This window comes from Vicugna pacos, chromosome 14 (assembly GCF_048564905.1).
Source record: "Vicugna pacos chromosome 14, VicPac4, whole genome shotgun sequence".
In the NCBI taxonomy this organism is placed as follows: Eukaryota; Metazoa; Chordata; class Mammalia; order Artiodactyla; family Camelidae; genus Vicugna; species Vicugna pacos.
The window spans coordinates 73076787-73102625 of NC_133000.1; the positions used below are offsets into that span (position 1 = coordinate 73076787).

General features: G+C 57.5%; 1 protein-coding gene across 4 annotated transcripts in view; it reads left to right on the forward strand.

Moving 5' to 3' along the window:
• The window catches only part of ATP11A (ATPase phospholipid transporting 11A), a 92087-nt gene extending 68821 nt beyond the window's left edge, over positions 1-23266 (forward strand). For 2 of the 4 annotated variants that reach the window (XM_072976567.1, XM_072976564.1), the window contains 12 exons: positions 1588-1839; positions 2813-2987; positions 3468-3570; positions 4102-4247; positions 4807-4866; positions 5268-5395; positions 7110-7245; positions 12399-12464; positions 13091-13194; positions 15131-15296; positions 18539-18642; positions 19587-23265. In XM_072976567.1, coding sequence (XP_072832668.1) covers positions 1588-1839; positions 2813-2987; positions 3468-3570; positions 4102-4247; positions 4807-4866; positions 5268-5395; positions 7110-7245; positions 12399-12464; positions 13091-13194; positions 15131-15296; positions 18539-18631 — 1429 coding nt within the window. In that variant the 3' untranslated portion in view covers positions 18632-18642; positions 19587-23265. Of the gene's footprint in view, positions 1-1587; positions 1840-2812; positions 2988-3467; positions 3571-4101; positions 4248-4806; positions 4867-5267; positions 5396-7109; positions 7246-12398; positions 12465-13090; positions 13195-15130; positions 15297-16465; positions 16553-18538; positions 18643-19586 lie in introns of all 4 variants that reach the window. The other 2 variants (XM_072976565.1, XM_072976566.1) reach the window with 2 other exon arrangements.
• Positions 23267-25839: the final 2573 nt, after the last annotated feature.

The window sequence follows — 25839 nt, forward strand, 5'->3', positions numbered from 1 at the left end:
GCTGCCCTGAGAGCAGGCTGAACGGGACAGGCTGCCGTCGTGCTGAAGGAAAGAAGAAAACACCCGGGTTTTAAAACCTTCCGGAGGCCGCTGGGCGCTAGCTAGCTTCCCACGGCGTGGCAGCTGCCGGGCCTGTGCTGGCCCGAGATTCGAGTCCTGGCCTCAGAGTCCGGCTTTTCCGAGCCGCTGATCAGCACTCCCTGGGGCCTCCACCTCGTTAGAGGGCTGGTTGGTTGGCTGTGTTCGTGTTGCGTCCCGCCCCCTCCAGGCTCAGAGCGGGAACGCGGGTGTGGAAGCACGGCCCCCGCGCAGGACAGGCCACAGAGGGCCGGCTGTCGGTGCCAGGAGAGCGTTCAGAGCGTGGCGCCGACCTGGGGCGGCGGGGCTGGTCCCTGATGGGGGAGGGGGGCGAAGGCTCTTACAGGCGGAGGGACCCTCACCCGCTGAGCTGGGGCCCCACTGGGGTCGTGGGAACAGGGGCCTGGCGGCTCTGAGAGAAGACCCCCGGACGCGGGCGAGAGTGGCTCTGAAGTGATGATACTTGATTATAAACTATTCCTTTAGAATCTCTAGCTGGCATCTTTGCAGGCCGCTCTGTGCCTCAGTTTCTTTTTTCCAAAGAATTATGGAATTAGAGATGGTTTTTTCTGTCTCTGGACCAGAACGATTGCATGATCTCCAGACCTTACCTGGGAAGTTTATCCCAGACTGGAACCGGATCATTCCAGTTAGAATCCGAATCTCTTCCTTTCACTCAGCACTGGACAGAAACACGGCCCTCTACTTCACACAGGCGTTTTTTTTTTCACTTCAAAAGCGAAGACTCTAAAATCTAGAGACAGTGGAAGGCCCCCAGAATGAGGCAGGCGTGGTTTTGATGCCGGATTCCCGCGGACCCCGAGACAGTCTGACAAAGGTCAAGAAAGCCGTGTCCTCACACGCGTTCTGTGGCCTCTGCAGCTTTGGGTTTTCCCCACGCAGAATGGAGGCCATGACAGTCCTCACCCGGTAAAGTTTGGCAAAGACGAGACATCACAGGCAGGTGCGTCACGCGGCCTGTGACGCCTGGTGAGCCTGTGACAGGTGAGCCAGTTGCAGAACCAGGACTAGCGTTGTCCGTGTTCCACGTTCTGTGGAGAACCTGGGCTCCAGTTTGGTAAATGGCAAAGTGAGAGCAGCTTATGCCCAAAGAACAGGGGATGAATCGCACCTCTTGTCCAGACCCTGTTCCCCCATTTCCCCCTTTTCCTGGTTGATGGTGATGATAGCCCCTCTTACAATTGAGTAAAATCCTGTCTGAGTAGCCAGTCCAGCCAGACGGAAAACCATGTGCTCAGCCAACGTCCCTTGTGTGAAATGCCATTTGCTTCCTGGTGTTTCCTCCGTGCTGACGACGTGGTGTGAGGAAGGGACTTGCTGGAAGGAGGAAACCCGGAGCTGTGGAAACAGCTCCCGGTCCTTCGCAGCAGGATCACGAGCGGTGCCAGGTGCTTCTTAACTTGCGGGGAGAAAACTGCCCACAGGTGGGCAGCTCAGGAGTCCCTGAGATCCCACGTCCGCACTGACGGGCGCGTGCTGTGCCCCCAGGCTGCAGGAGAAGGCGGCCGACACCATCGAGGCGCTGCAGAAGGCGGGCATCAAGGTGTGGGTGCTCACGGGTGACAAGATGGAGACGGCGGCCGCCACCTGCTACGCCTGCAAGCTGTTCCGGAGGGGCACGCAGCTGCTGGAGCTCACCACCAAGAAGCTGGAGGAGCAGAACCTGCATGACGTGCTGTTCGAGCTGAGCAAGACGGTCCTCCGCTGCGGCGCGAGCCTGACCAGGGACAGCTTCTCGGGGTAGGCGGCCCCTGGCCGAGAACAGCCTTCCGTGGTCGCAGACGTGACCAGAGCTGCTTCTCTTTGGCCCCTGTGACATGCCTTTTGCACGAGGGGCGTGTGCGTGTGCGCTGTGTCCACTTCCAGACTGCCGGCTGAAGGATGCAAAGGCTTGACTCGTTGATTTACCAAGTACCGTGCTTGGGACGATTCCCACCTGCTTCTGAGACCCCCGGGGTCTGTGCTGTGGGTTCCTCAGGCATCTGGAGTGGGGGGGGGAGACGCTAACGGTGCGTGGACGTCTGTCTGTGAGCCCGAGACATCTTTCCCAGGACACGCAGCAGCTGCTCGCATTTTGTCAGCACTGTGCTTGCTGGTGTTAGAGACATGTTATAAGATTAGATTTCATTTGAATCACTTTAGGTTTTCCCTAATTTAGGTAAAGCAAAAGTAGCCCTCTAATCGTGTGCAAATTTTAAAGTACTCGTTCAGAAATCGTGCAAAGGTGTTTCCCTTCACCTGATCTGCAGAATTCCTTTTGGGGATTGGAAGTGTCCCTTGTAACTTTGAAACGCAGCAAAGAGACGCGTTTAGGCTCTGTTGTCTCCAGGTCAGGTCATCCAGGCAGAGTAGCCACAAGGTGTCAGCTGTGACGGTAGATCCTGCCCTCGGCCTCGGCCGCGGTGGCCGGGCAGTTCGGGATCAGGGACTGACCTCTGTGGGCGGCAGGACAGATGCCCCCTTCCCGCGTGGGAATGCCCCAGCTCCTGCCCAGGAGCCCACAGTCGGCACCTTTCATTCTCACGCAGCCTAAAATGCAGTCAGGGGGTCACGTGCACTGACCCAGAGACCATACTGACAAGACAAGAAGTGCTGGCGTCTTAATCCCTGATCGGGGATCGGCAGCGTCAGCGGTTACCCCCGAAGTGTGTAGTCTTCTCAGATCTCTGGAGTTAGCTGCTGAGTCATTTCTCTGGTTTGTACAATCGAACAGACTTTCAGCAGACATGCAGGACTACGGATTAATCATCGACGGAGCCGCACTGTCTCTAGTCCTGAAACCCCGGGAGGACGGAAGCTCCGGCAACTACAGGGAGCTCTTCCTGGAGATCTGCCGGAACTGCAGCGCCGTGCTCTGCTGCCGGATGGCCCCCCTGCAGAAGGCCCAGGTCCGGGAGCCGCCACTCCGCCAGGGGTCAGGGCGTCTGGATGTGGAGAACCCTTCGTTTGTTCTTACAGCCTCTGATTTTTTTTTTTGAAATCTAGCAAAGTGCCATCTTTTTTAAATAGAAGCAAAAATGATAGAAAGTTATTTTATTTTTTAAATATTTATTCTCAGCCCGTTTTTTAAATGAAGAGGTTTTCTTTAAACTTTTTTTTAGTACTAATTTTTTTGTTTGTTGCTGGGTATTTTTTGATAGCAGGAGGGCATTAGGTTTATTTATTAAGTTTTTTAATGGAGGTGCTGGTCCAGGACCTCACACGTGCTAAAGAAGCGTGCTGTGTACCATTGAGCTCTACCCTCCCCCTCCAAGAAATTTACACCCGCGACTTACTCAGCCTGTTGTGGTTAGTAAGTGTTGACTGAATCAAATTTGTTGCAAGAAATAAAACCGAGAAGATCATTTCTGCATTTACTTCTTTTCCAGATCGTTAAGTTGATCAAATTTTCAAAAGAGCATCCTATCACTCTGGCCATCGGTGACGGAGCCAACGATGTCAGCATGATCCTGGAGGCCCACGTGGGCATCGGTGAGCCCCCCAGTTCTGCTTCTCGGCAAAAGAAGCAAAACTGGTGACCTGGTGACTCAGCTGGACGAGAAGGGACACAGCCCAGGCTCAGCCGTAGAGTTCAGTTCCTTCCCTGGTTTTTAAACTGAAGCGCAGTCAGTCTGTGGCATGCTGCTGTCTGGTGGACGGCGTGGTGATTCGGCCACGCGCACGTGTTCCTTCCACAGTCTCCTGCATTGTAGGCAGTTCAGGACACTGAGCGTAGTTCCCTGTGCTGCCCAGTGGGACACTGTTGTTTATCTAGTTGATGTACAGTCGTGTGTGTCTGCAAATCCCAAACTCCCAGTCTATCCGTCCACCCCCGCCGTCCCCCCCCAGTAACCGTGCTTGTTTTCTGTTCGACCGCAGAACTCAGACGGCAAACTTGGGAGCCCTGTCTGTGGGGTGTCGTGGCTGGAAATGCCACGGTGGCGGTCCAGTGTCGCCTGGTCGTGCCTGCTCCCCGCGGGGTGTTGACAGGGGTTGGCTCAGCGTTGCCCTCCCTTATTGTAGGTGTCATCGGGAAGGAGGGTCGCCAGGCCGCCAGGAACAGTGACTACGCGATACCGAGGTTTAAGCATTTGAAGAAGATGCTGCTCGTTCACGGGCACTTTTATTACATTAGAATATCTGAGCTCGTGCAGTACTTCTTTTATAAGGTAGGAGGCACTTCCTCCTGTCACTGTGTCAGTGCACGTGACGTGCAGGTTGAGGTGACCCGCCTGTCAGAACGCCTCGCGGCTGCAGGGGAGCTCTATCTGCAAACAGAGGCATCTGTCGGAGAGGAAGGGGTTACCCCTGCGGCATCGGGGGGAGACCCCTGAGCCTGCTCGCACATTCCCGAAACGCACCGTGGGGGCGGGGGTCTGCGGTGGTTGAGGAAGGCCCACCTGCTGTAATTCCTTGAAGGAGTTCCTTCCACACCGTGCACATTGATTCTCCGCATTTATGCTGGCCCGACGCTCCCTCCTCCCTTGTCTTTCACGAATTTCCCCTCACGCGGTCTGTCCGCAGAGGGACCAGGCGCGACCAGCACACAGCGCGCGAGCCGTCGGAGTGAGGCAGGTTTAAGGCCGTTGCCCGACTTCCTGTAGACCGCGGGGCGCTCGGGGCCCTTTGCGCAGATAGCCAGCCTCTCAGAGCCCGTGGCACGAGACAGGGCAGAGCTGCCTCTGGCCGTGTGTCCTTGAACTCACAGGCATGCGCCTTGTCTTTCAGAACGTCTGCTTCATTTTCCCTCAGTTTTTATACCAGTTCTTCTGCGGGTTTTCTCAACAGGTGAGTCCTGATGTCTGAAATCAGAGCTCGCCTGGGTCTGGGTGGACGTCGGGGCGTGCAGGCTGGGTCATTAGAGCAACCGGGATCGGGGGAAACTGAGGCTTGAAGGTGGACATCAGATTTGCAAAATTTTATGCAGCGTTTTGTTGCCACACGTTTGCGACAACAGGATGGGGCAGGTTGGCCGTGATTCCAGTCCTGACCAGCCGACCTTGTGACGCTTTGGAGAGCGTCCTGGTCCTTCTGTATCTGTGGAAAAGGGGCCCTGTATCCGTTTCAGGATGCGCGTGTGTGTGAGGCTTAGCAGATTACAAACACACGCGTGTGTGTTCAAACAAACGGCCCAAACAGCCGGTCCAGCCACGCAGCGCCATCCTCACGCGCGCCCCCCCCCCCCGCAGACGCTGTACGACACTGCCTACCTGACGCTGTACAACATCAGCTTCACGTCCCTGCCCATCCTGCTCTACAGCCTCATGGAGCAACACGTCGGCGTGGACACGCTCAGGAGGGACCCTTCGCTCTACAGGTGCGTGGGCAGCCCTGCCGCAGCCCCTTGCACTCAAGATGTCCGGTGTCCGCTGGTCCACTTGCTTCCACAGGAAGTTCTGCAGGCAGGAAGCAACGTGGTCTAAGTGGATGTCCTTCAAATGTAGACAGGATTCACGTTGAAACGGACATATTAGACCAGTTCACATTTTGCCTTGCTTGGGGGCAGTTACGAAAGAGCGGGGTCGGGTCCTGGCCCCTGTGACCCTGGGGCTCTGGGGCCTGAAGCGCCCTCGGGGAGCCCAACGTCTTCTACTCAGTGAGAAAAGAGAGGCGTTAACATGTGACCACGGGGTGTGCCCTTTTCTGCCAAAGAGGAGTTTTAGGAAGGAGGAAAAGACTTTGCTGCCATTTCAGATGCTCCCCAGCATCTGTGGCTGATTCAGCACATTACTGTTCGGGGTGGCTTTTTAAATTAAACGCAGTATTTTGAGAAAATTTTAGATGCACATGTGGTCGTGAGACGTAGTAGAGAGATTCTGTGACCCTTTATCTAGGGCCCTGGTGGTGACGTCTGTGAGCCGCGGGGCGGTGTCACAGCCAGGGCACCGACACCCCACCCATCGGACCCGAGTTTCCCCAGGTTTACGGCCCTTGCCCGTGTGTGCACGCGTGTCTGTGCGTTTGATCCTGTGCAGGCTTCTCACCTGTGTGGATCCTGTGCCCACGCAGTCAAGGCTGCCCACCAGCCTCGTGGCCTCACTAGAAGAATCAGCCATTAGCTGGGATCTTGAAGTGATGCCCAAGATAAGCACTGCAGGCGAGAAAAAGGCAAACTGCCCAGGAACCTAGAGGACGACACGCTGCGTTAGACACACACCCAGCAGGAGTCCCATGGGTTCTCTTACTGAGTGGCAGGTGTACGACATCCCTGCGCAAACGTGCGGCCTCACGCGGGAGGCCTGCGGTCCTGGCCTCAGTGAACACCAGCCCGGGCCTTGTGGCCCATGTCCTTACTTTCAGAAGCACAAGTGTGAGCTCTGGCACTTTCTGTTTGTGTAGTGAGATCACCGTCCAGTTTGAGGGAGAAAATGTTCTAACAGAAATCCTCAGGAGCACCCATTGTGGTGAAGTGCTCGGTCTGGAACACGTTTTGCACTTGCTGCCAGGGAGCTCAACCCAAAGTGTGGTCCTTCCCCGTCTGTCACATGGGGACGTGGTCCTCTCACCATCGTGCCATGTCTGCCCACTTCCCATCATGCTTGAGTCTCCTTCCGGGTTGTACTGGAAGCTGTTCCGAAGCCTTTTGGGGACCAGATGTGGCACTGAGTGAAGCGCACAGAGCAGAAAGTGTGATGTGGGGAATGTGCGGTGGTGTGAGCCCTGAGGAGACTCCCCTTGGGATCCTGCAGGCTCAGTGGGGCCAGAGGGCATGCCTGGCCCCGAGGATGGGTGGAGATGGGGATCAGGCCGAGATGTGGACAGACAGGGCGTGGGGCGAGCCGCGTGGGAGATCAGGAGCTGAGATGCTTGGCCAGCTCCTCCAGGACTGAGCCCATGTCAGTCGGCGCCCCCGATGGCCCCAGCAGAGCCTCCTCCAGGGGTCCTGGCCCCCCCATCCCCGCCCCCCCATGGCTCTGCCCCTTGGGGTCTCAGGGAGTCGGGCTGCCTGGAGGCGGGCAGTCACTGCAGGGCTGCTGTGTAGGGCGCGTCTGTGTGGACGTGACCACGGGTCCCACCTTCTCCTCTTGCAGAGACATCGCCAAGAACGCTCTCCTCCGCTGGCGGGTGTTCGTTTACTGGACGTTCCTGGGCGTGTTCGATGCTCTGGTGTTTTTCTTCGGTGCTTACTTCATGTTTGAAAACACAACAGTGACCAGCAACGGACAGGTCAGTACAGAACTGGGTCTCGCTGGCGTGGGGGATGAAGCTTGAGTCCAGTGTGGTCGCTGGTCTGTGAGGTCTCGCAGAGCCGCCCACGGGCCTGGAGTCGGGGTGCCACCCCCAGGTCGCAGTCAGGGACGAGGTGACACTGCAGCCCACACCCTCCCCGAGGGCCCCGGACTCCTTTCTGGTAGCCTGCTTCGCCCTGGGCTGTTAGCGCAGAGGCGCAGTTCGGTCACCCAGGCACAGCGTGTGTCGCGTGGGGGTTAACTCCGTGCTCAGCGCACTTCGGTGCTCCCCACGCCCGTGAGCGCGTGTGCCCTCTGCAGCGGGTGACTGGCTCTGGGCCTTCGGCTCCGGTGGGCCGCACGGGCCTGGGAGCTGCTTTATCTGTATCTTGCTTTCTCTCCTCTTGCCATCGCCTCCCTCCCTCAGATAACGGCCGCCAGCACACACGTGGTAAGAACTGTGGGCGTGTCCTGTGTTTTCGGAGTGCGTTGTGAATAAAATATTTCTCGAAAATATTTTCCCCCGTGACTCCCCCGTGTGCTTTGTCGGTAGAGGCCCTGTCCAGCCGCCCCCGGCGCGTGCCTGGCTCACTGTGCGGGGGCCTCTCTCCGGGTGTGTGTCGGGGTCGTCAGCTGAGTCGGTGCTGCTCCTACGTGGACTTGGTGTGTCTGGACTCCCCTTGAGCGCAGGGGGCAGACAGGCACAGGCGCTCGGGGCCCGCGGGGCGCGCCGCCGTGACCCGTGACCCGTGCTGCGTGGAGGGTGCTGAGCCCACGGGTGTGTCTGTCCTCCTCACGGCTGCAAGGGGCTGCTGTCTCTTTTGTAACTTTTAACAGTTTCTACTAAGTTGATCTTGGTTTTTCAAAATCTTTCCTGCTTCGAAAGCCCTTACCTTTTCTAGGATTTGCTCTTTGTCGCAGTTTCGGTTGGTGGCTCCCCGCGGCCGCCAGGCCGCAGTGCAGTTGAACAGCGCTCGCTCGTTGTTCCTCTGCGTCTGTCATACAGTTTCCCCACAGCCCGGCTCTAAGTGGGCATCTCGCGTGCCGTCGAGAGCTGAGAGTCCGCCCGAGAACCGCGGCGCCGGCGCCCAGGGGGCGCGTTGGCACCGTCATCCGCGCCGCTCAGCCCGCACTGTGTCCGCGGCTCAGCTCCGCAAGCTTCACCCCGGCTCACGACAGCCACCCCTTCAGCCGGACGTTTTCATGGTGTTAAAGCCGAGGAAACCGAGGCTCCAGCAGAGGAAGCACTGTCCAGGGCCAGGTGGTTAGAACCCGGGCCCAGGGCGCTCGTTCTGCTCCGGGCGGCTGTGATACGCTGTGACTGCGGCGTCACCCAATCGGCAGCCCCTTAGCGGACACGTCTGCGAGGGGAAGGGACACATGTGCGGAGGCCAGCCTGGTCACCCTGGAAGCGGATGCAGGTGCTGTGCGGCCCCGGCAGCAGCCCGCTTCCTCAGCCGCTCCGCGTGCTGCTCTGGGTGTTTGGGGCCCTTCAGGGGTCGGCAGGTCCTTGTTCCTGAGGGTCCCCTGAGCCACCACAGAACCGGGTCCAACGTCTCGCAGGATCTTGTCCGTGAGACGCTTACCTGCCACCACTGCCCGACTCGTGCGCCTGTGCTCAGCCAGCGCCCGACAGCGTGCTCGGTTAGAATGTGAAACGGTGACAGAGCTGGAGCAGAGGTAGAGAGGAGGCCCGGCCGACCCGCGGCTCACTGGCCGCGAGCTCTGTGAGCCCCGTGGGGACAGCGCCAAGCCCAGCATGCACATCGTCACGGGGAAAGCCCCTGAATCGCAGGCGATGCTACGGCGCACAGAGCAGCGGGACCACGGGAGGTGCCCGCTGTGAGGCGCCGGCCCGCGGGCGCACGCTGAGGGGCAGGCTTGCTCCGTTCACTGCTGCCCCGTGGACGTTAAGCAAGCTCGGGACTCGAAGTGCGAGGGCGAGCCCGGTCCTGACGGCAGCGTCCTGGGCACGGGCGGCCCCTGCGGGCCCCGGGCGCACCTTCATCACCAGGAGGATGGGAGCCCCCGGAGGTCAGGAGCCTGGGCCCTCGAGGCGGGTGCACCGCGCCAGTGGTCCCAGCTGGGCCCCGTGTTGCCTCGGGGGCCGCACTCTTGGCCTTTCTCGCCCTGGATTGTTGATTCTTGAATTCCCGTTTGTTTTGGCTTTAAGAGGGTTAGATCACTCACAAAACTAAAAATGATACTGGATGCTGGTTCTGTAGTAATTCAAGTAAACCTGCAAACTCAAGTAAGTCCGGGGCGTCTCTGGGGACGGCAGACGCTCCTGGTCTGGGCAGCAGGGCGGTTGGTGACGGTGACGCTCACCACTCGCCCTCGGTACCCCTTCCAGGGGAGGACGCCCCTTCTCGGTGGGACGGCTTAGGTGCCCTGTTCTGCGGACTGCCAGCAGGTGGCCAGTTTTTAAAGACCTCGGTCCTTCTGTGGGGTGTGCGGACCACGGGGAGCGCTGAGGGAAGGAGCACTGATAACTTCTGAGAAAGAGAAAGTCGCTTCTAGGGCACCTTTCGCACGGGCTCGAGAGCCGTGTCACTTCTCAGACGAGAATGTGAGGCGGCAGCTCCGTTACTACTGTTGAACAGCAGGGTGTTCCTGGGGGACCACGCGAGGGTTTGGGGCGTGTTGTCACAGAGGTCAGTGACTGTCCGGAGGGTGGGGGTGTGAGTGTCCCCAGCGTGAGGACCAGCTGTGCCCGGGGCTCAGCAGAAGTTGCGAATCAGCACCGAGAGCAAGTGTAGGCAGCGTTCCCTCTGACCGTGATTGGAGAACACAAGGCATGTTTGTCCGGGGACATTTTCACACATAAAAATTAAATTGGTCTGGGTGTTAGAGCGTGTATGAGCAGGGAAGTTTCTTACAAAACACCCGTCCTCAGAGGCAAGGGGGAGGGCGTGAGGAGAAGGAATTAACCTGGGACCTGGCGGGGGGGCCTGGGGGCTTCCGCTGGCTTCAGCTCTCCCGAGCGAGGCACACTGTCTGCAGAGGCACAGCGTCACCCTATGTGACAGTCTCCTCGGTGACACAGTGTCACCTCATGTGACGTCTCCACGGGGATGCAGAGTTACCTTAAGAGACAGTCTCTTCAGAGACAGTGTGTGTCACCTTAGGAGATCCCACCCCGGCCTTCACTGGGGGGGCGGGGAACTGACGTCACTTGGAAAAAGGGTCGTCCCTCTGGGCAGCCCTTTGAGAAAGGGAGTTTGCACCCCAGTGAACCCCCAAACAGTCCATAGAAGTAACTGCAAACAATTTCAGTAATAAATTGACTCTCAGCAGTTGGAGCGAGGGCTCCCTTAAAGCAAGCAGGGGAGCTGGGAGGAGCACCCCGAGCCGTCACCGCGCGTCCCAGCGAGCCGGGACGGCGCACGGGGGGCCCAGCTGACGGGGGCAGGGGTGTCAGCCTTGCCCAGGTTCCACCCCGAATTCTGAAATCTGATTCAGGACGGTTGCCTTTGCTGCTTGTCGCCCGTAAAAGTCACAGCTGAGGCCCCTGTGTTTCACTGGGCTGGACGTGGCCCCAGACCCACCCACGTCTGCCGAGCCCCCAGGGATCCCGGCGGTGGGTCGGGAAGCCCCCCTCAGGGAGAGACGGGAAACTTCCTCCCTGACTGTGGTGCAGCTGGACATGCGCTCCCACCACAGTCCCTCCCCATGGTTTCTATTGTCTAAGAAGGGGTTCTGAGGCTCCTGCCCAGCAGAGAGGCAGACACAGGGGCCTGGGATGGGGAGCTGGGGGCGGTGCAGCCTTCCCTCCCATCCAGTGCCGATTCAGAGCTGCCACCTTCCTGCAGGCAAACCTTTCACTTCTGGCTAAAAGCAGTAACTGCCGATGGAAGTGAAACAGGTGTTGAGTCTTCCACCTGCGGGCCAAGCCTTCTCACAGGCCACTGCCAGCTGCTCCCACCTCGCAGGGCAAGTGTTCCCACCCTGACGGCCAGCGTGGAAGGGGGAGCCCTGTCCTGAAGGGTTTCCCGGCCGGGGCACCGGGGCTGGTGGGGTCAGAGCTGTCGTGGCTGTGGGCTGCCCCGTGCGATTAGCTGGCCTTCGGCTTCTCCCTGCAGGATGCCAAGAGCTCCCTCCCCCGACAGTGTCCCCAGATGTTGCAGGTGGCCCCCCGCCCCCACCTGGGGGACAGAATCGCCCCTGGCGAGAGCCTCCGTGGCTGTGATCCAGTTTTAATGACGGTGGTGAAGTGAAGAATAAAGTGAGAAAAGAGTCCACGGGGTCCTGATCCTTAAGCCTGTTTCCTACAAAAGTCTTAACGCTTCGACTTTTCTCCTAGAATTCTGCACGTAGGTTATAACCTCACTAAATGTCGCCAGCCCTGCAGCCCGCGCTCCCCGCAAGTGAGTTGCATGTGGTTGTGCTGCTTTGGTTGAAACCAGTGTTACAGGAAAGCGACTTTCCTTGTAGCTTTTAAAGCTTTGTCTTCTCCTAAAGGAGACCTAGAACGTTCTCTGAGAGGCACAGCTCCCAGAATTGGACAGGCCAGAAATAGGTCCGCTCCCGGGCGGCGCAGAAACCTCAGGGGAAACAAGTCTCACCTCCCGCAGGCTGGTTAGTGCCCCAGAGAAAGGCTCTGAAGCCGCCGGTGCTTCCTTCTGCCTGTGTCTCTGTCTGTCGCGCTCCCTGCTGGCCGGCCCCGCCCCGGGACCCCCCTCCGCCTGCCGTCACCCCGTGGGACGTGGGACGGGGTTCTTGGCTCTCACCGCCCCCAGGAAGACGTGCCGGCAGGGCCGCCAACAGGCGTTTGGGTTGAGTTCAGAAGAGAATAGACGCAAACTCTGCTGAGTTTGTTCTTGACCGTGACGGCACGGAAGGCGCCAGGCTCGGCACTGGGAGCGGGCGGACCAGGGCACAGGCTGTGACTCCAGCCCTCTGTCTGTGAGCAGGACGTTTGTCGAGGGGGCGACATCGGGCCGACGGGCAGCCAGGCAGGAAGGTCCCCAGGGGGTGGTGCGGGAGCCCGGGCGTCTGCCTGTCCCTTCCCTCGCAGTAGCACCCCGCCGTCCCTGTGTCTCGGGGGTTGGGGTGCCGTCAGGCAGGAGCCGTGGGAGGTGTCCTGTGGCCGTGTGTGTGAGTGTGAAGGGCAGCCGGATTGACAGAGACTCTGGGCTCTTCTGTCCGCAGATATTTGGGAACTGGACCTTCGGGACGCTGGTGTTCACGGTGATGGTGTTTACGGTTACCCTGAAGGTAAATCCTCTGACCTCGGGGTCCTCCTCTAGCCCAAGCTGCCCCACAAGTGAGTTGGGACCCCCAACCCAGGCCCTGGCCCCTAAGGTGCGAAGGTCAGAATTACACAGAAGGCCAAGGAAGGAAGGATCCTTTTCTGTACGAAAGGACTCGGACTAGAGTTCCTTTTAGTGGCAGGCGGTCCCACCCCCGGTGTCATCACAATGCACTTCAACTGAAACAGATTAGTGTGTTGTGGGAAAGTCAGTCAGTGTCTTCCTGGAATGTTAGGAAGGCCCCAAACCCGGTCACGGGGGCCCCATCCTTAACCAGGGAAACGGAAAAGCCCAGAGCAGAGTGCCCAGTGGTAGTGGGACCAGCGCCTGGAGTCGCCAGCCCTGCGCCTGCCCCGTGGGAGCGGGTCCCCCCGGCCCGGTGAGAATGCCCAGGGCTGTTGAAACCCGAGTCCTCCTCCCCACTGGAATCTAAGGTTTGTCTTTTCCTGAGCAGGTTCATGTTGGCATCTTGACTAAAATGAAGGCGTTGTTTGGTTTTTTTCCATTGTTTTCTGGCTTACTTCCCTAGTTTCACGGTTCACGGTGACGTGCCAGGGGAACACCGCTGTGAATGCCTTTGCTTTTTTTCAGCTGGCGCTGGACACACACTACTGGACGTGGATAAACCACCTTGTGATCTGGGGGTCCCTGCTCTTCTACGTCGTGTTTTCCCTCCTCTGGGGAGGAATTATCTGGTACGGATTTGGCTGTCAGACCGTCATTATTACGTTGGTCGTCCTGCGGTATCGCTCATCAAGGGCGCAACCTCCGTGTGCGAGTGTTTGCTGCGGGCTGCTGTGTGCGAGGCCTGGTGCTGGGCCCGGGGCCGCGGGGGTCGAGGGGATGTGGTCCCTGCTCCTTCCTCCCGGGTGCTCAGTCAGGAGACGCGCTGCTCGTAAGTGAGGAGGCCTGTGTCGAGAGGAACAGACCAGATGCCACAGCAAGGCGTCTGTCTCAGATGGAAGTTTGGGGAAGGCTTCTCAAAAAAAGACGTTATTGAACTGAAACTGGGAGAAGAGTGCCACCACCACAGTGGGTGCACAGGGGAGCTGGCCTCGGGGGCCGTGGTGGGCGCACAGGGGAGCCGGCCTCGGGCCTCGGGGTCTGACTCCAGGCGCAGCCCTTCCCCAGGAAGGGAGCCGCGCCAGCAGAAGTGAGTCAGGGCCCAGCGGTGGAAGGCAGTCCACCGAGGACAGAGTGACCCAGGTCCAGCGTAGGCCACCCCAGACCCCGACCCCAGCCTCACGGCATGGAGGACTTTAGTCAGAGGAGCTCCGAGTCTGGTGATGCCGTCAGGAGGGGCACTGGCTGCGTGTGGAAAGTGAACTGTGAGTGGGTACGAGCAGGACGCCCGCTGAGAGGCCACTGCAGTGAACGGGTCCAGAAGTGGTGCTGGTGTGCCCATCCTGACGGCGGCACAGAGGCTGCGTCAGTGCTGCTCCTTCTACCCAGAACGTGCTTCCCAGCTAGCCGGCCTCTGAGCTCCTCCTCGTCCTTTGAAACCTAGCGGCCCACTGTCCTCTTCAGTCACCTGACCGGTGCTTCCACCGCGTCCCCCAAGCACTTGTTCCTGCCCCTGTCACAACACGTGCTGTATTTTCCTCTAATCTTCCCGTTTACATTTCTGCCTCCTCTGCAAGAGCGTTTCCTGAGCGGAGCTGGGACTAGGGGCCACAGCCTGGGAGGGAAGGCCTCCTTCCACTGGGCCTGCTGGCCTCAGCCCAGGCCTGGCCGGACCCGAGACCAGAGGCAGTGTCCCCTCCACTTGCATCTCTGGTACTGCGCACAAGCTCCCGGGACACGCAAGCGGCCCCTGAGATGGGAGGAGGGGCTCCCTGGTTCTTCAGAGGCCGGTGTCCACCCCACAGCCTGCTCCATTGCTGACCCCCAGTGGCCACGTCCACGCATTGCACGTTCCCTGAACCGGGGAAACGCAGGAAAACTGGACCAGCTTTGGGTGGGTTTCCAGCAGCCCCGCCCCAGGCTAGGGGTCGCTGTGGTTCCAGAGGGAGGGTGCCCTGAGACTCCCCCTGCCGGCTCCTGGGCCCTGGGGCTCAGGGGCCACGAAGCTGTGTGGCTCAAGTTCACACCGAGGCATGAACCACCGCCCCTTTCCAGCCTCCTCCGAGGAACTCAGTGTAGACGCTTCCTTGAATCACAGCTTCCCCTGGCAGGGAAGGCATTTCATTCTCTGTATTCTTATAGAAATTTTAAAAAAGTTTATGGTACAAGTTAAGTGGCCACCCGCTCTGCTGATCAGGACCCGTGCTGTCTTCTCCACGTTATTAGCTGTTGATCAGCTGCAATTCCGAGATACAAAAAAAAATCTCCTATTTCATCGTGTAAAATCTTTTCCACTGTTGTGAAATGGGACTTCTCCCTTTGGGATGACATCAGACTCCCTCCTCCTCTTCCCACTCTCAACACCCAGCGCCACAGGGAGAGGTGACATCCCACTGTTAGTGTGGCTGAGTCCTCGGCCTGCCCAGTGGCCGGCGGTGGCAGCAGTGAGTGCTGCGGGAGCACGCGGGCTCCTCAGGCAGGTGGAGGGAACAGACTGGCATTTCCACGTCTCTCCCGCTGGTTTCTGACCTGTCCCGTGTTGTTCTCTCCTCACGCTCGACGCTGCAGGCCGTTCCTCAGCTACCGGAGGATGTACTATGTGTTCATCCAGATGCTGTCCAGCGGGCCCGCCTGGCTGGCCATCGTCCTGCTCGTCACCGTCAGCCTCCTGCCCGACGTGCTCAAGAAAGTGCTGTGCAGACAGCTGTGGCCCAGTGCCACCGAGAGGGTCCAGGTACCGCCCCGCCCCGGGGTCTCAGCGGGAGGCCGGCCTCACGGAGGAGGGCCTGGAAGCTTGGGTTTGGGAGTGTGACCAGCCCAGCACTGCTAATGAGTTCCCCGATGACAGGTGCTTGTCAGCGCTAAGCAAGGTAACATTCCAGGTGGCCAGGGTTGAGAGCTGAACAGCGTAGTCGGCTGAAATAAGAAACAGACTGAGAGAGAAAGGTTAAGCCAGTACAGAAGACAAATTATTTTGTGTAAATTCTAAAAAGTTTTTTTTATTAATCATTGTTTTGAAGTTAGAATTGCATTACCTCTAGGGGAGGTGGATTTGGCTCAGACCTTAGCGTTTGTCCTGGGACATCCTGGTTATGAGCAGGCACTTGCTTCCACACTCCCAGACGAGGCCAGCGGCTGGATCCTGGGTTCAGGGAAGAAGTGAGACACACAAAAGGCCCAGCTGACTTCAGACACAGGATGTTACTCGGAGCTTCTGAGACCGCTCTGCCCCCTGGACTTCCCGGGGAGGGGACGCTCCCCCACCCCCCCCACTGTGACCCCCCGTCCCTCCCCCCATGACCCCCTGTGAGCTGCCCTCGGAGGTGCAGAGCCTCAGGGCGGAGGAGGAGGGTGGCGTGAAAGGGCCGAGCCCCCGCCGGGCAGCTGGGGAGGGTGCTTGTCCAGGCGAAGGGGGCGGGCGCGCAGGTGGGGGGCTGGAGAGAGGGTGGAAACTTTACAGGACGTCCACCCGCGGCCCCCGTAGTCTCGGCCCTTCAGTGCAGGTGGCCCTCCCCTGGGCTGGGGCCCCACCTCCGCCCATCCTGGCGGGTGACAGGACCGGCATGGGGAGCTTTCTTAGCTCTCGGGCTCATTTACTCCTGAGCTCAGGCCCCAGGCCCCAGGCCTCGGGAGTCCTCTGTGTCATTCCTGCCGGGTTTGTAAAGTCAGTGCTGACAAATCTCAGGAGGTCAGAGCAGGAGACCCACTGTGGGAAGTGAGGGCTGCGGCCTCCGAGCTCAGCGGACGGTGGACGCTGCGGCCGTCTGACCGTACTCACCGCCTTCTCTTGTCTCTTCTCTTGCTGGTTCCTCTCGTCTTCCGGCCTCTTTGCCCAAATAACCATCCTGTCTAACGATGTGCATGGCCTCCTGACCTCTGACCTCTGACCTCTGGGACCGGCAGACTAGGAGCCAGTGCCTTTCTGTCGAGCAGCCCACCGTCTTTATGCTTTCCCAGACTTCCAGCGGTCTGACTTTCTAGCGGGACAAGGTGATGCCTTCCTGTCTTCTCGCACGTTTGGGGTTGAGTCGCAGGATGCGGGGGCCTGGCGTGTAACCTCGGGAGGCACGAGCGCAGCCCTGGCTGGGAGGTACCGGGCCGCAGCGTCCGGAGATGTGGGCACGGGGCGGCTTCCATCCAGGCACCAACCAGTCCATTGGAAGCGTCAGGGCCCACCTGCCTGGAGGCTGCACGTCTGTGGAGGGTGGGGAGCCGGCTGCCACCACGCTGGTCCTTCCACGGGGCCCCTCTGCAGCCCCGGGGACGAGGGCAGGTCCTCTCTGCCACTCGCCCACAAGCCTGGCTCTGCATTCGGGGTCCAGGGCCCCACAGGAGAGGCAGACTGTGGGCAGAGCCGGGACAGACATGTTTGCGGTCAGCTCTTTTACCAAATTCCCTTTTCACTTTTTTTTAAGAATCTGATTGTTTTTAGGAAAAGGCTCTGCCTTTGCTTTAAGTGGCTGCAGTGCCCCTGTCTTAGCGACACAGAGCCGTGAGCCTGGGGTTTTCTGTGCCGGCCGCCTGGGGCCCAAGGCTTTCCGTCCAGAGCCAGGGCTTTGGGGACAGAGCTTACCTGTTTCCGGGTGTTTGTGTACCTGAAGGCCCCCTTTGTGTGGCCTCCAAATCCGGCAGACTTTGCGGGCCTGTGTTTGCTGTTACAGCTTTACCAGGGCCGCGTGCTTCATAGGAAAATGCCTAAACCGAAAAAAAAAAGCCTTTTTCTTTCCTTTTAGTAATGGTTCATGTTCTATAAAGGTTTAGCAGTGTTTTTTAATTAACAAGACATGCATCTTTAAGTTCAGGTAATTGTTGGGAATCAAAATTGTTCTAATCTGGTGCCATTAGAATCTGTGAGAATAAATTACATGATTTCGTTTTGCTGTTTTCATACCTGAAAACGTGTAGGATGAAATTATTAGGAACACTTTTAATAAGTCACAGGAGGTGCTTATGAAATTGGCTAAGTCATGCCAGCTCTGGGCTGAGAACACATACTCTATTGATACAGTTAATCAAGAGCTGATTTGCTTCTGAACCTTTGTGGAAGCCAGACCCTGGCTGCTTGGGGCCAGGGGCAGCACTGAGCCCCACGGCCGCGCTGCCGGGACCCGGGGGCGCCCCACCCACCCCTCACGGGGCCCCTGCCGCCTGCGTGCTCCCCGCGCGCACGGGGTCGGCGCTTTGTGGCTGTGTATCGCCTGACCTCGGCAAAACTTTGGAGGAATAAACGTTGACTAGTCCTTAGGTGGAACATCCCACACTTCAAACATGTGGTTTTGTCTTTTAATCTGTCCTGTTGAAAAGAAAAACATCGCTGGCCCCATTTCATGTATATTCATATACGTGTGTGTGCACATGTGTCAGCCCTGTGTGTGTGCGTTTATTCCATCTGTGTTCATCTTTCTGTACGGTTGTCTCGTCTCCGCCCCTGCAAAGAGCAGCAGTGCTGGTCGGCTCTCCCGCTCCTCGTCTGCATCTCCAGCCTTGTGGTTCTTCCACTCCTCAAATTCCCTTCTTCCTCGATGCTGAGAAACTCACACGGCTTGCCTTGAAAACCTGAGTATTCTGACGCCCAGCCCCGCTGACCTGCAGCCCCACGACTCCTTAGGCGTCCAGGATTCTGGGCTCAGGCCGGGGCTCTTCCGTTTGACTGGAGAAGGGGCCGAAGGACAGGGCCAGACAGGCACACAGAGAGGGACAGAGGGGCGGGCAGGTGCAGAGTTCCCGCAGGCCTGGGGGCCTTTGGGGGAGCACCGCCGTCAGGAAATTGCTCAGGAGGCATGCGGTGAGTGGGCCGGACCCTTAGCGCCAGGCTTCAGCACTCTGGACAGTGGCCTCTGCTGCGCCCAGCGTGGCAGGTCCCTTGGGGGACGCCCCGGCCCGGCCTCCTCTCTGTGCCGTGTCCCCCTCATTGCCCCACAGAGCTAGGGGCCGTGTGGCCGCGGCACAGGCTCAGTGTCTGTCCTCGCCTTGCAGAGGAGCCCGAGCCGCCCAGCCCCGGCCGACACCGCGCCGAGCCCCGACTGGCCTCTCCTGAAGGACCCCGAGCCGCGGCCGAGGCGCGAGTAGCCCGCGGATAGGTAACGGCCGCCCGGCGGCAGCCCGTGTGCTGTGCTCTTGCCGACTGCCTGTTCTTCCTCCAAAGTTTTGCTGTGCTGTGCCGTTTCTGATAGGTTCATGATAAGAAAGAAATGCTTTACACACGTGTGCTCTGTCCCAGGTAAGTGGCCTGCCCAAGAGGCCGGGCCGAGGAGGGCAGCGTGCTGCACACATGTAGGCACATGTGCACACACACCTGTGCAGCACACACCCCTGGGTACACGCACACTGGGCGGACATCGCCGCACACCAGGCAGGCATCATCGCACACGTGATCACACGTGATGAGTGTCAAGAACCTAGCTCACCTCGCCTGCGGCTGTGGGAATAGCTTCACCCAAAAGGTGGAGTGGGAAAGACCACATTTTGACATAGAAAAAGGAACATGGTGTGATTGGTCCTGCATGTTGGCCAGGGCAGGTGTCCATCGGCTGGGAGTGGAGCTTTGGCCTGAGAGATGTGAATGTGCAGCCACGTCCCCAGTGTGTCCTGAGCTGGACCTCAGGTGTGACCAGCACGGCTGCCTTCTCCGTCAAGAAGCCGGCTCTCCTGCCGGGCTACCCCACCCCTTCCCATCTGTTCTGTTCAACCACATGGGCCGGGCGAGATGTCCATGGGTGGAGACAGGCTGGCCTGGTGGGCAGGAGGCAGGTTTGAGCGAGGCCAGCACAGCCATGTTGGAGGTGCCATGCGCAGCCTGGGGCCCAGGGAGGCGCCCTGTGTTTTGACCCACATCCACACACGGTGGGCCCGAGAAGGGGGCACGGTCTCGGCCAAGACGCAGTCCACACGTCACCTCTGCGTCTGGTTCGGGCAGTGGGCGCCACCTGCCTGCGCTCTGGAGGGAGCCCTTCCAGGTCAGGTGGGCGTCAGGTGGGATTCCCACGGGGGTCCTGGTTCTGACTGTCCTTTCTGTTCCCGACAGACCGCGCACGTGGTGTCAGGACCACCTCTCCGAAGTTACCCCCTTGCCTCTCTGTAGACCCCCACCCCAGGCAGCGCCCCTTCCCAGCCCTGGTCTCTCAGACTTCCTGCCTGTCCAGCTGGAGACCCTGCCCCCATGGCCCAAGGGGAGGCCAGAGGGACAGATCACCGTGCCAGCCCTTAAGAGCCACACAGTGTGTGCCTCTCCTGGCAGAGAAGGGAGGGAGCACGATGGAGGATGCGGCAGAAGCCGTCCCATTCCTGCACAGCTCGGCGGTGACTACAGAGGACACAGCATGGAGCCCCGTCCCTCCATGAGGACATCTGCTTGGAGACCGCGGTCCGTCCAGGCAGAGGCCGCACCACGACCTCCAGGCCAGGGAAGCACAGCCTGGACGTGCCCTCCGACGTGGGGGTCTGAACCCCCTGCTGCTGATCTCCCAGTACCCCTGTTTTCTGAACTGGCCGGCAGGCCCCAGTGACCGGCACCACTGACGCTGCTGTCGGAGCCCTGCGCCAGGAAGCTGGCTGATGCATCCGATCCCGAGCCCGCTTCTCTGGGGGGGCCGGCACTGGTGTGTTTGGGGTGTCTCCTCTCCACCCCCCGCTGCCTCTGTGCGGAGGAGGCCACCGTCCATTAAAGCTTCTCAGCGCAGGGTCTGAGATACGTCGTCACACCCCCGAGGACCAGCTGGCCGGTTTGCTGTTGCCGGGAACTGCTGGCTTCAGGGCGCTGAGGGGAAGGGTGGGGTCTGGGTGCCCAGGTAGGCATCTGGCTGTGGTGGTCAGAACCCCTTTCCAGCGTCCCTACCGAGAGTGGCCTCTGGGGGTGGTGCTGTCTCCCCAGGTCTGTGTCGGGCTCCCTGGGTCTGACCAGGTGGCTGGGAATCCTAAACAGCAGTACCGCGCCCGGGGCCACCACCCTCACTGACCAGGCCTTGCTCCGAGCTGTCCGCCTGGTCCCTGCTCTGCAGCAGGTGCCAGCGGCGCTTTCTTTGGGGTGGGAAACCACCGCCAGGCAGCTGCCGTGTGAAGTCCCTGTGCTTTTCGGTACCTTTATCTCTGTTTCTAGAAATAACCCATTCGACGTAGCCTTAACGGTCCATAAACAAGACATTTCAGTCTGAGATTCAACCTTCAGATAGTAAAACCGATGCCTTTTTAGGAAAGCGTCACCCAGAAGCTAAGCGTTGTTCCCCTGCTGGGTTCGCCTGCGGGACTCGGGGACGTCGTGAGCAAACACTGAGTCCTCTTCTGAGATGCTCGATGTTAGGGGTTTGGGGAAGTTCCACTTTCACAGTTGGACTGTATGATGTTTTGCCTGTAAAATACTTATCTGAACTGGGGGGTGAATTAGCAGTGAGAGCCGTGCACACAGGTAGCTGGCATGAAGGGCGAACACCTACCAAAGACGAGGATGAAGGGCGCGGGCTCCGAGTGGGATGGGGGCGGGGGCACCTGTCCGTCCAGGGGCCTCCAGCCCACTCCCTGCCCTCTGTCACTCCTGCCCCACTGCCTGTGTGTGGTCCACAACACCCTGCAAGCAGTGGGGGCATTTTTACAGCCGTTTTTAAGAACCTAATATGGGTATAAATGTAATACCTGTGGGGGCAGATCCTCTGTGTGTTTAGTTAACAAATTCTTTGTAATGTATTTTTTTAGAAATCTTAAAACTGCCTTTGCACTGAAGTATTTTCGTAGCTGTTTATACCTCTTTTATTCTTTCATTTGTTACTGCACCATTTCTAATTTTTAAAGTATGTTTTTAAAGCTTTTATTTTTTAAGTTGATGAAATTTTGGCCACTTTACATTTGAATTCTGGTGGGAGTTTTGGCTGAATGTCTCAATAGCTGGTGAATGTGAATTTTCAGATTTGATTTTATTCTCAACATCTGTTCGTTTTTTGGTGTTTCCAATGGGAATGGGTAGTTAAAAGGCATCTTTAGTGTATGACAATTTGCTGTGCTTTTTCTTCACAATTCATTGCAGTTGCATCTGCTTTTTGTTCGGGTTTTCATTTCTGTCCTTCAGCCTTAAAGTAGAAGCTTTTGATGGTTAGGATTGAGATGGTCGCCGTTTACCGCGGGTAGTTCAAGCCTCCTTATGAAGGTCGCTGACCTTTACACGTTCCAAACTGTCTTTTTTAAATTGTCTGGGAAATTACTAAGTGACCGCCTGGTCACTGGAAATAAGCGAGGGGCCCCAGATAAACGGTGAGATGGAAGGAGGGAAGGACATTCCAGAGAAGACTTCACGCGGCCCGCCTCACGGTGGTCAGGCCTTACTTGCCTTAAACCAACCTTAAGCAAGTAACTAACTGATGCACTTCCCTCGGTTTTGGAAATCTTAGTCTCAGCCGCACGTTAACGAATTCCTGCCGGCGTTTCCCACGTGGGTCCGGACATCCGGGCCCTGACACGCACGCGTCCCCCGGCGCAAGCTGACCCTCGGCGCGTTGCTTGGCCACGTCGGTCCTGCCCTCAGGCCCGCGGCCCCCGGAGGCCGCGCCCGCGCCTGTGCAGCCTGGGCCTTGGTGCGGCTCCCCCCTCCCGGAAGTGCATCCGCAGCTGGCAGGAGGGGCCCCGTCAGACCCCCAGTCGGCCCGCAGCTGTGCGCTTGACGCCACGGGTGAACGCAGGCCAGGTGCCCCGCGAGGGGCCGGGGAGGCCAGCTTCTGCAGCAGCGGGTTCCTGCAAGTGTGGTTTGGCCTGGTGAGGTTTAGCAGCTTTAACTACAGAAATGCCTCACCACGCACTGTCGCTGTTCCTAAATTGTTGGGCATCAACCAAAAAGTCAGAGCAACCAGAGGGAAGTTCCCGGCCTTTTTCTTTAAAACCACTAAGTTCATCTGTTTTGCACTGATTGTTAATAACCTAATGCAGTCACTTCTGCTTCATCTTAAAATTAATGGTATTTATTTGACGACTCAGTGTAACAGCTTGCTATGCATTTCCTTTTAGAAGGTTCCCGTTTGTAACTTTAAAAACAGGAAAAATGTCAGTCGGCAGATGCATTCATTCTTTTGTTTTTCTTTACGTTAGAGGGCAGGTGAATGGGGGGGACACTCATTCGATGTTGTCTAGAAACAAAGCTTTAATGAAATGTGATGGAGTATTATTAAAGTATGACTCTACTTTTGCAGAAAAAAATCTAAAGATCAGTTTATATAGCTTTATTTTTCACCTTATCGGAATATACAGAATTTTAATATGCATATGTTGTCTCCGACTTAAAATTATAATGTGTGTCTGCATTGCTGTTTAAAATGTCCATTCATTATGTAATGTAGTAAAAGAGAATCTCCAGAAATGTATTTAAAACAGATGGTATCTATAGTTGTCACCATAAATACTGGAATTTACTTTTAAATTATTGAACATAGTAGGTGCGTTTAAGATAATAAGTCAGCCTCCAAACAGTAGTGTTTAACTGATAACAATTCACTAACCTGCTTTGAAAAATTAAATTGTGAATTAAACCAAATCTTAATTTCTGTAAAATTTACTTTGTATGCTATTATTTTTAACTTTTATTTCCGTAGGTAAATGATGTCTTCATAATATTAATTATAATTGGACTTTTCTGCAGATTATCTAAGCAGGAAACCTGAATCTGCTTGCAATAAAGAAGAGAGGGAAAATGTCTGGTTTAGTTTCTTTATAAATAAAAAAATAAAAGCAGAAAAGTTGGTCTTAAATTTCTGCTAAGAGAAGCTGCAGGGTAAAAACACTCTCAAACCAAGTGTTTTTGTTTAGGATGAGGGAGGAGGGCACTGTGGGGCAGCTTCCCTGAGAACGTGTTGGGTGGGGTGGCTCCAGGGTCCCCTGCAACACAGACAGGAGGTGTCGGATTTCTTAACGCTGTCTGTTCCCTCCAGACTCGCCCCCAGACCCCCACGGCCTCGGGCAGTTACACAGAGCAGAAGGGCCAGTTCTTTGTGCCCACCCCCCCACCCTGGCCCTGCACCTCTTCTGGTGGCCACCGCCACCCTCTCCAGCTCCTGGCCTCCTCTGAGAACTAACCTCAAAAACACTCCACAAGTCCTGACGCCAGGTCCCAGTTCCTGGGATTCTGACTCCAGGGGACCAGGGAGGAGCCCAGCTGGGAACCAGCCTCATTGGGCAGGCTGGGGCTGCCCCTTCAAGGCTGACTGAGCTCAGCTCCGAACCCTGGGAGGCACCAGCTCCAACTTGGGGCTTTTTCCCGGCCCCCAAGCAAGCACACAGCGAGGGCAGAGTCACTCACCCTGAGTGGGTGACCTTTGCTGTCGGCAACCAAGTGCCAGCAGCCAGCACAGCTCACAGGCACTCCAGGAAGTGGATGCTGCAGGTGAGTCCGGGTCCCGGGGCCCTTGTTCGCTTTGTCCAGCGTCCACACCTGCCTCAGGTGACCTGAAGGTGTGTCCTCCCGACAGCAGCTTTCGAAGCCGAGTGAGGCCCCCGGCCCAAGGCTGGGCAGGGGAACCGCCAGCGTGCTTGCCTGCGCCCATGTGAGCGCCCAGGCCTTTATTCCTCCAGGTCGTACCCTAACTTGATCAACCCTCACACCTTATTAAGCTTCCTCTTTCATGGAAAAGTCTTGGGAACACAATTTCTCAATCCCTTTCTTGCGTTAAAGGGGATACCACTGAAGCCACGTAAGCACAGGAGCTCTCCCAGGGAAGTGTGCGTTTTCACTATTTGGGCAGTGACTGCGGACACCCGGGGACGCGCACGCAGGTAGCAAGTGCCTGCCTCATCCCTGAGACACGTGGACTGGCCCTAGCCCGCCTGACACAGGCCCAGCAGCAAGCAGAGAAGCCCAGCGTGGACACCAAGCCCCAGAGAGCGGGCAGGCGTCCGGCTACAGCCGGCCCATCCTGCGTCGTCATCTGCTGTTTGACGCCAGGGAAGTTTTCCTGCAACGCCCGGCAGCACCTTATCCAGGGCCCCGCTTCCATCCCTTCATGTGCCTGCTGAGCCTTCACCAAGGCGTGGGAACTCAGAAGCCCCTGGAACCCCTGGGGAGGCTGTGCCTCGCACCCGAGGGGCCTGTGGCAACGCTGTCCCAATGTATTTACCAAACCCTTCGTGAGAAATGGATTCCTGGGTGTACTGCTAACTAAGAAAACGGATTGTCCTTCAAAATTAGTCACACAAAATCATCACTTGAAAACAATTCACTCACCAATGCTCTTATTCACTTGGTTTTTACAAGATCCAAAGAGAGGGAAAGAGTTTTAAGATAATTAAGAGTAACATTTCCTTCGAGACTCAGATCGTTTTAATGCCTCTAGAATTTTAAAAAGACCTACTATAAATAAAGTCTCAAAATATGAGTTAAATATCAGAATAAACATGGTGCTTTAATTAGCTAAGATTCTGTTTTGGTTTTGAATATTATGGTTCCGAAATCTTTACAAACTAGTTGAGCAAAAAGTATACATGACGTCAGGGGCAAATGACAGCTGAAGACACATCATGGCTTCGAATGTATCAAACCTGAAAACGCACTATTCTAGTAGCGCTCACAGGGAGTCTCGCACAGACACGCCGTCCCACTGGGAAGTAAATCTGTGCCTTTCTGTAGCTCACTGTCCCCTGGGGCAATGGTAACAAACCGTCACAGCCCCCCCCCCCCCCGGCTTAAACACAGGAGCTGATGCTCCCTCAGCCCCAGAGGTCAGGTGTCCGCAGGCCGGTTCCTCCGAGGCTGTGAGGGAGAGTCTGCTCCGAGCTCTCCCAGCTCCTGGAGCTCCCTGGTTTGTGGCCGCTTCACCCCATCTCTGTCTCTGTCTCCACATCGTGCTCCCCGGTGCATGTCTGTGACCCAATGCCTCGTTTTATAAGGACACCAGTCAGAGTTAGGGGCCCACCCAGATGACCTTGCTTTAGCTTAATTGCCTCCGTAAAGACCCTGTTTCCGAATAAGTCACAGTCTGAGGTACTGGAGGTTAGGATCTCAACGTCTTTTTGGACAGATCACAGTTCAACCCATGGCAGTCTGCACGGGGGCGTCCCCTGCAGGCAGGTGAGCAGAGGCCGGGCCCTCGGGCGGGTGCGGGAGGGAGCAGCAGAGGCTGGGAGGGTGCTTGAGGGCAGAGCTCAGCTGCCCTCACTCATGTTGCCCCCCGGGACCTCCACGTGGTCCATCTTGGGGAGCAAGCCTGTGACCGCCATGGGCCAAGCAGGCCCGGGGAGCCCTGCCCACAGAGGGCCAGGCGCTGAGCCGTCTTTTCCCCAGGCCTCATCTGTGCTCACAGCCGGAGTTGGTA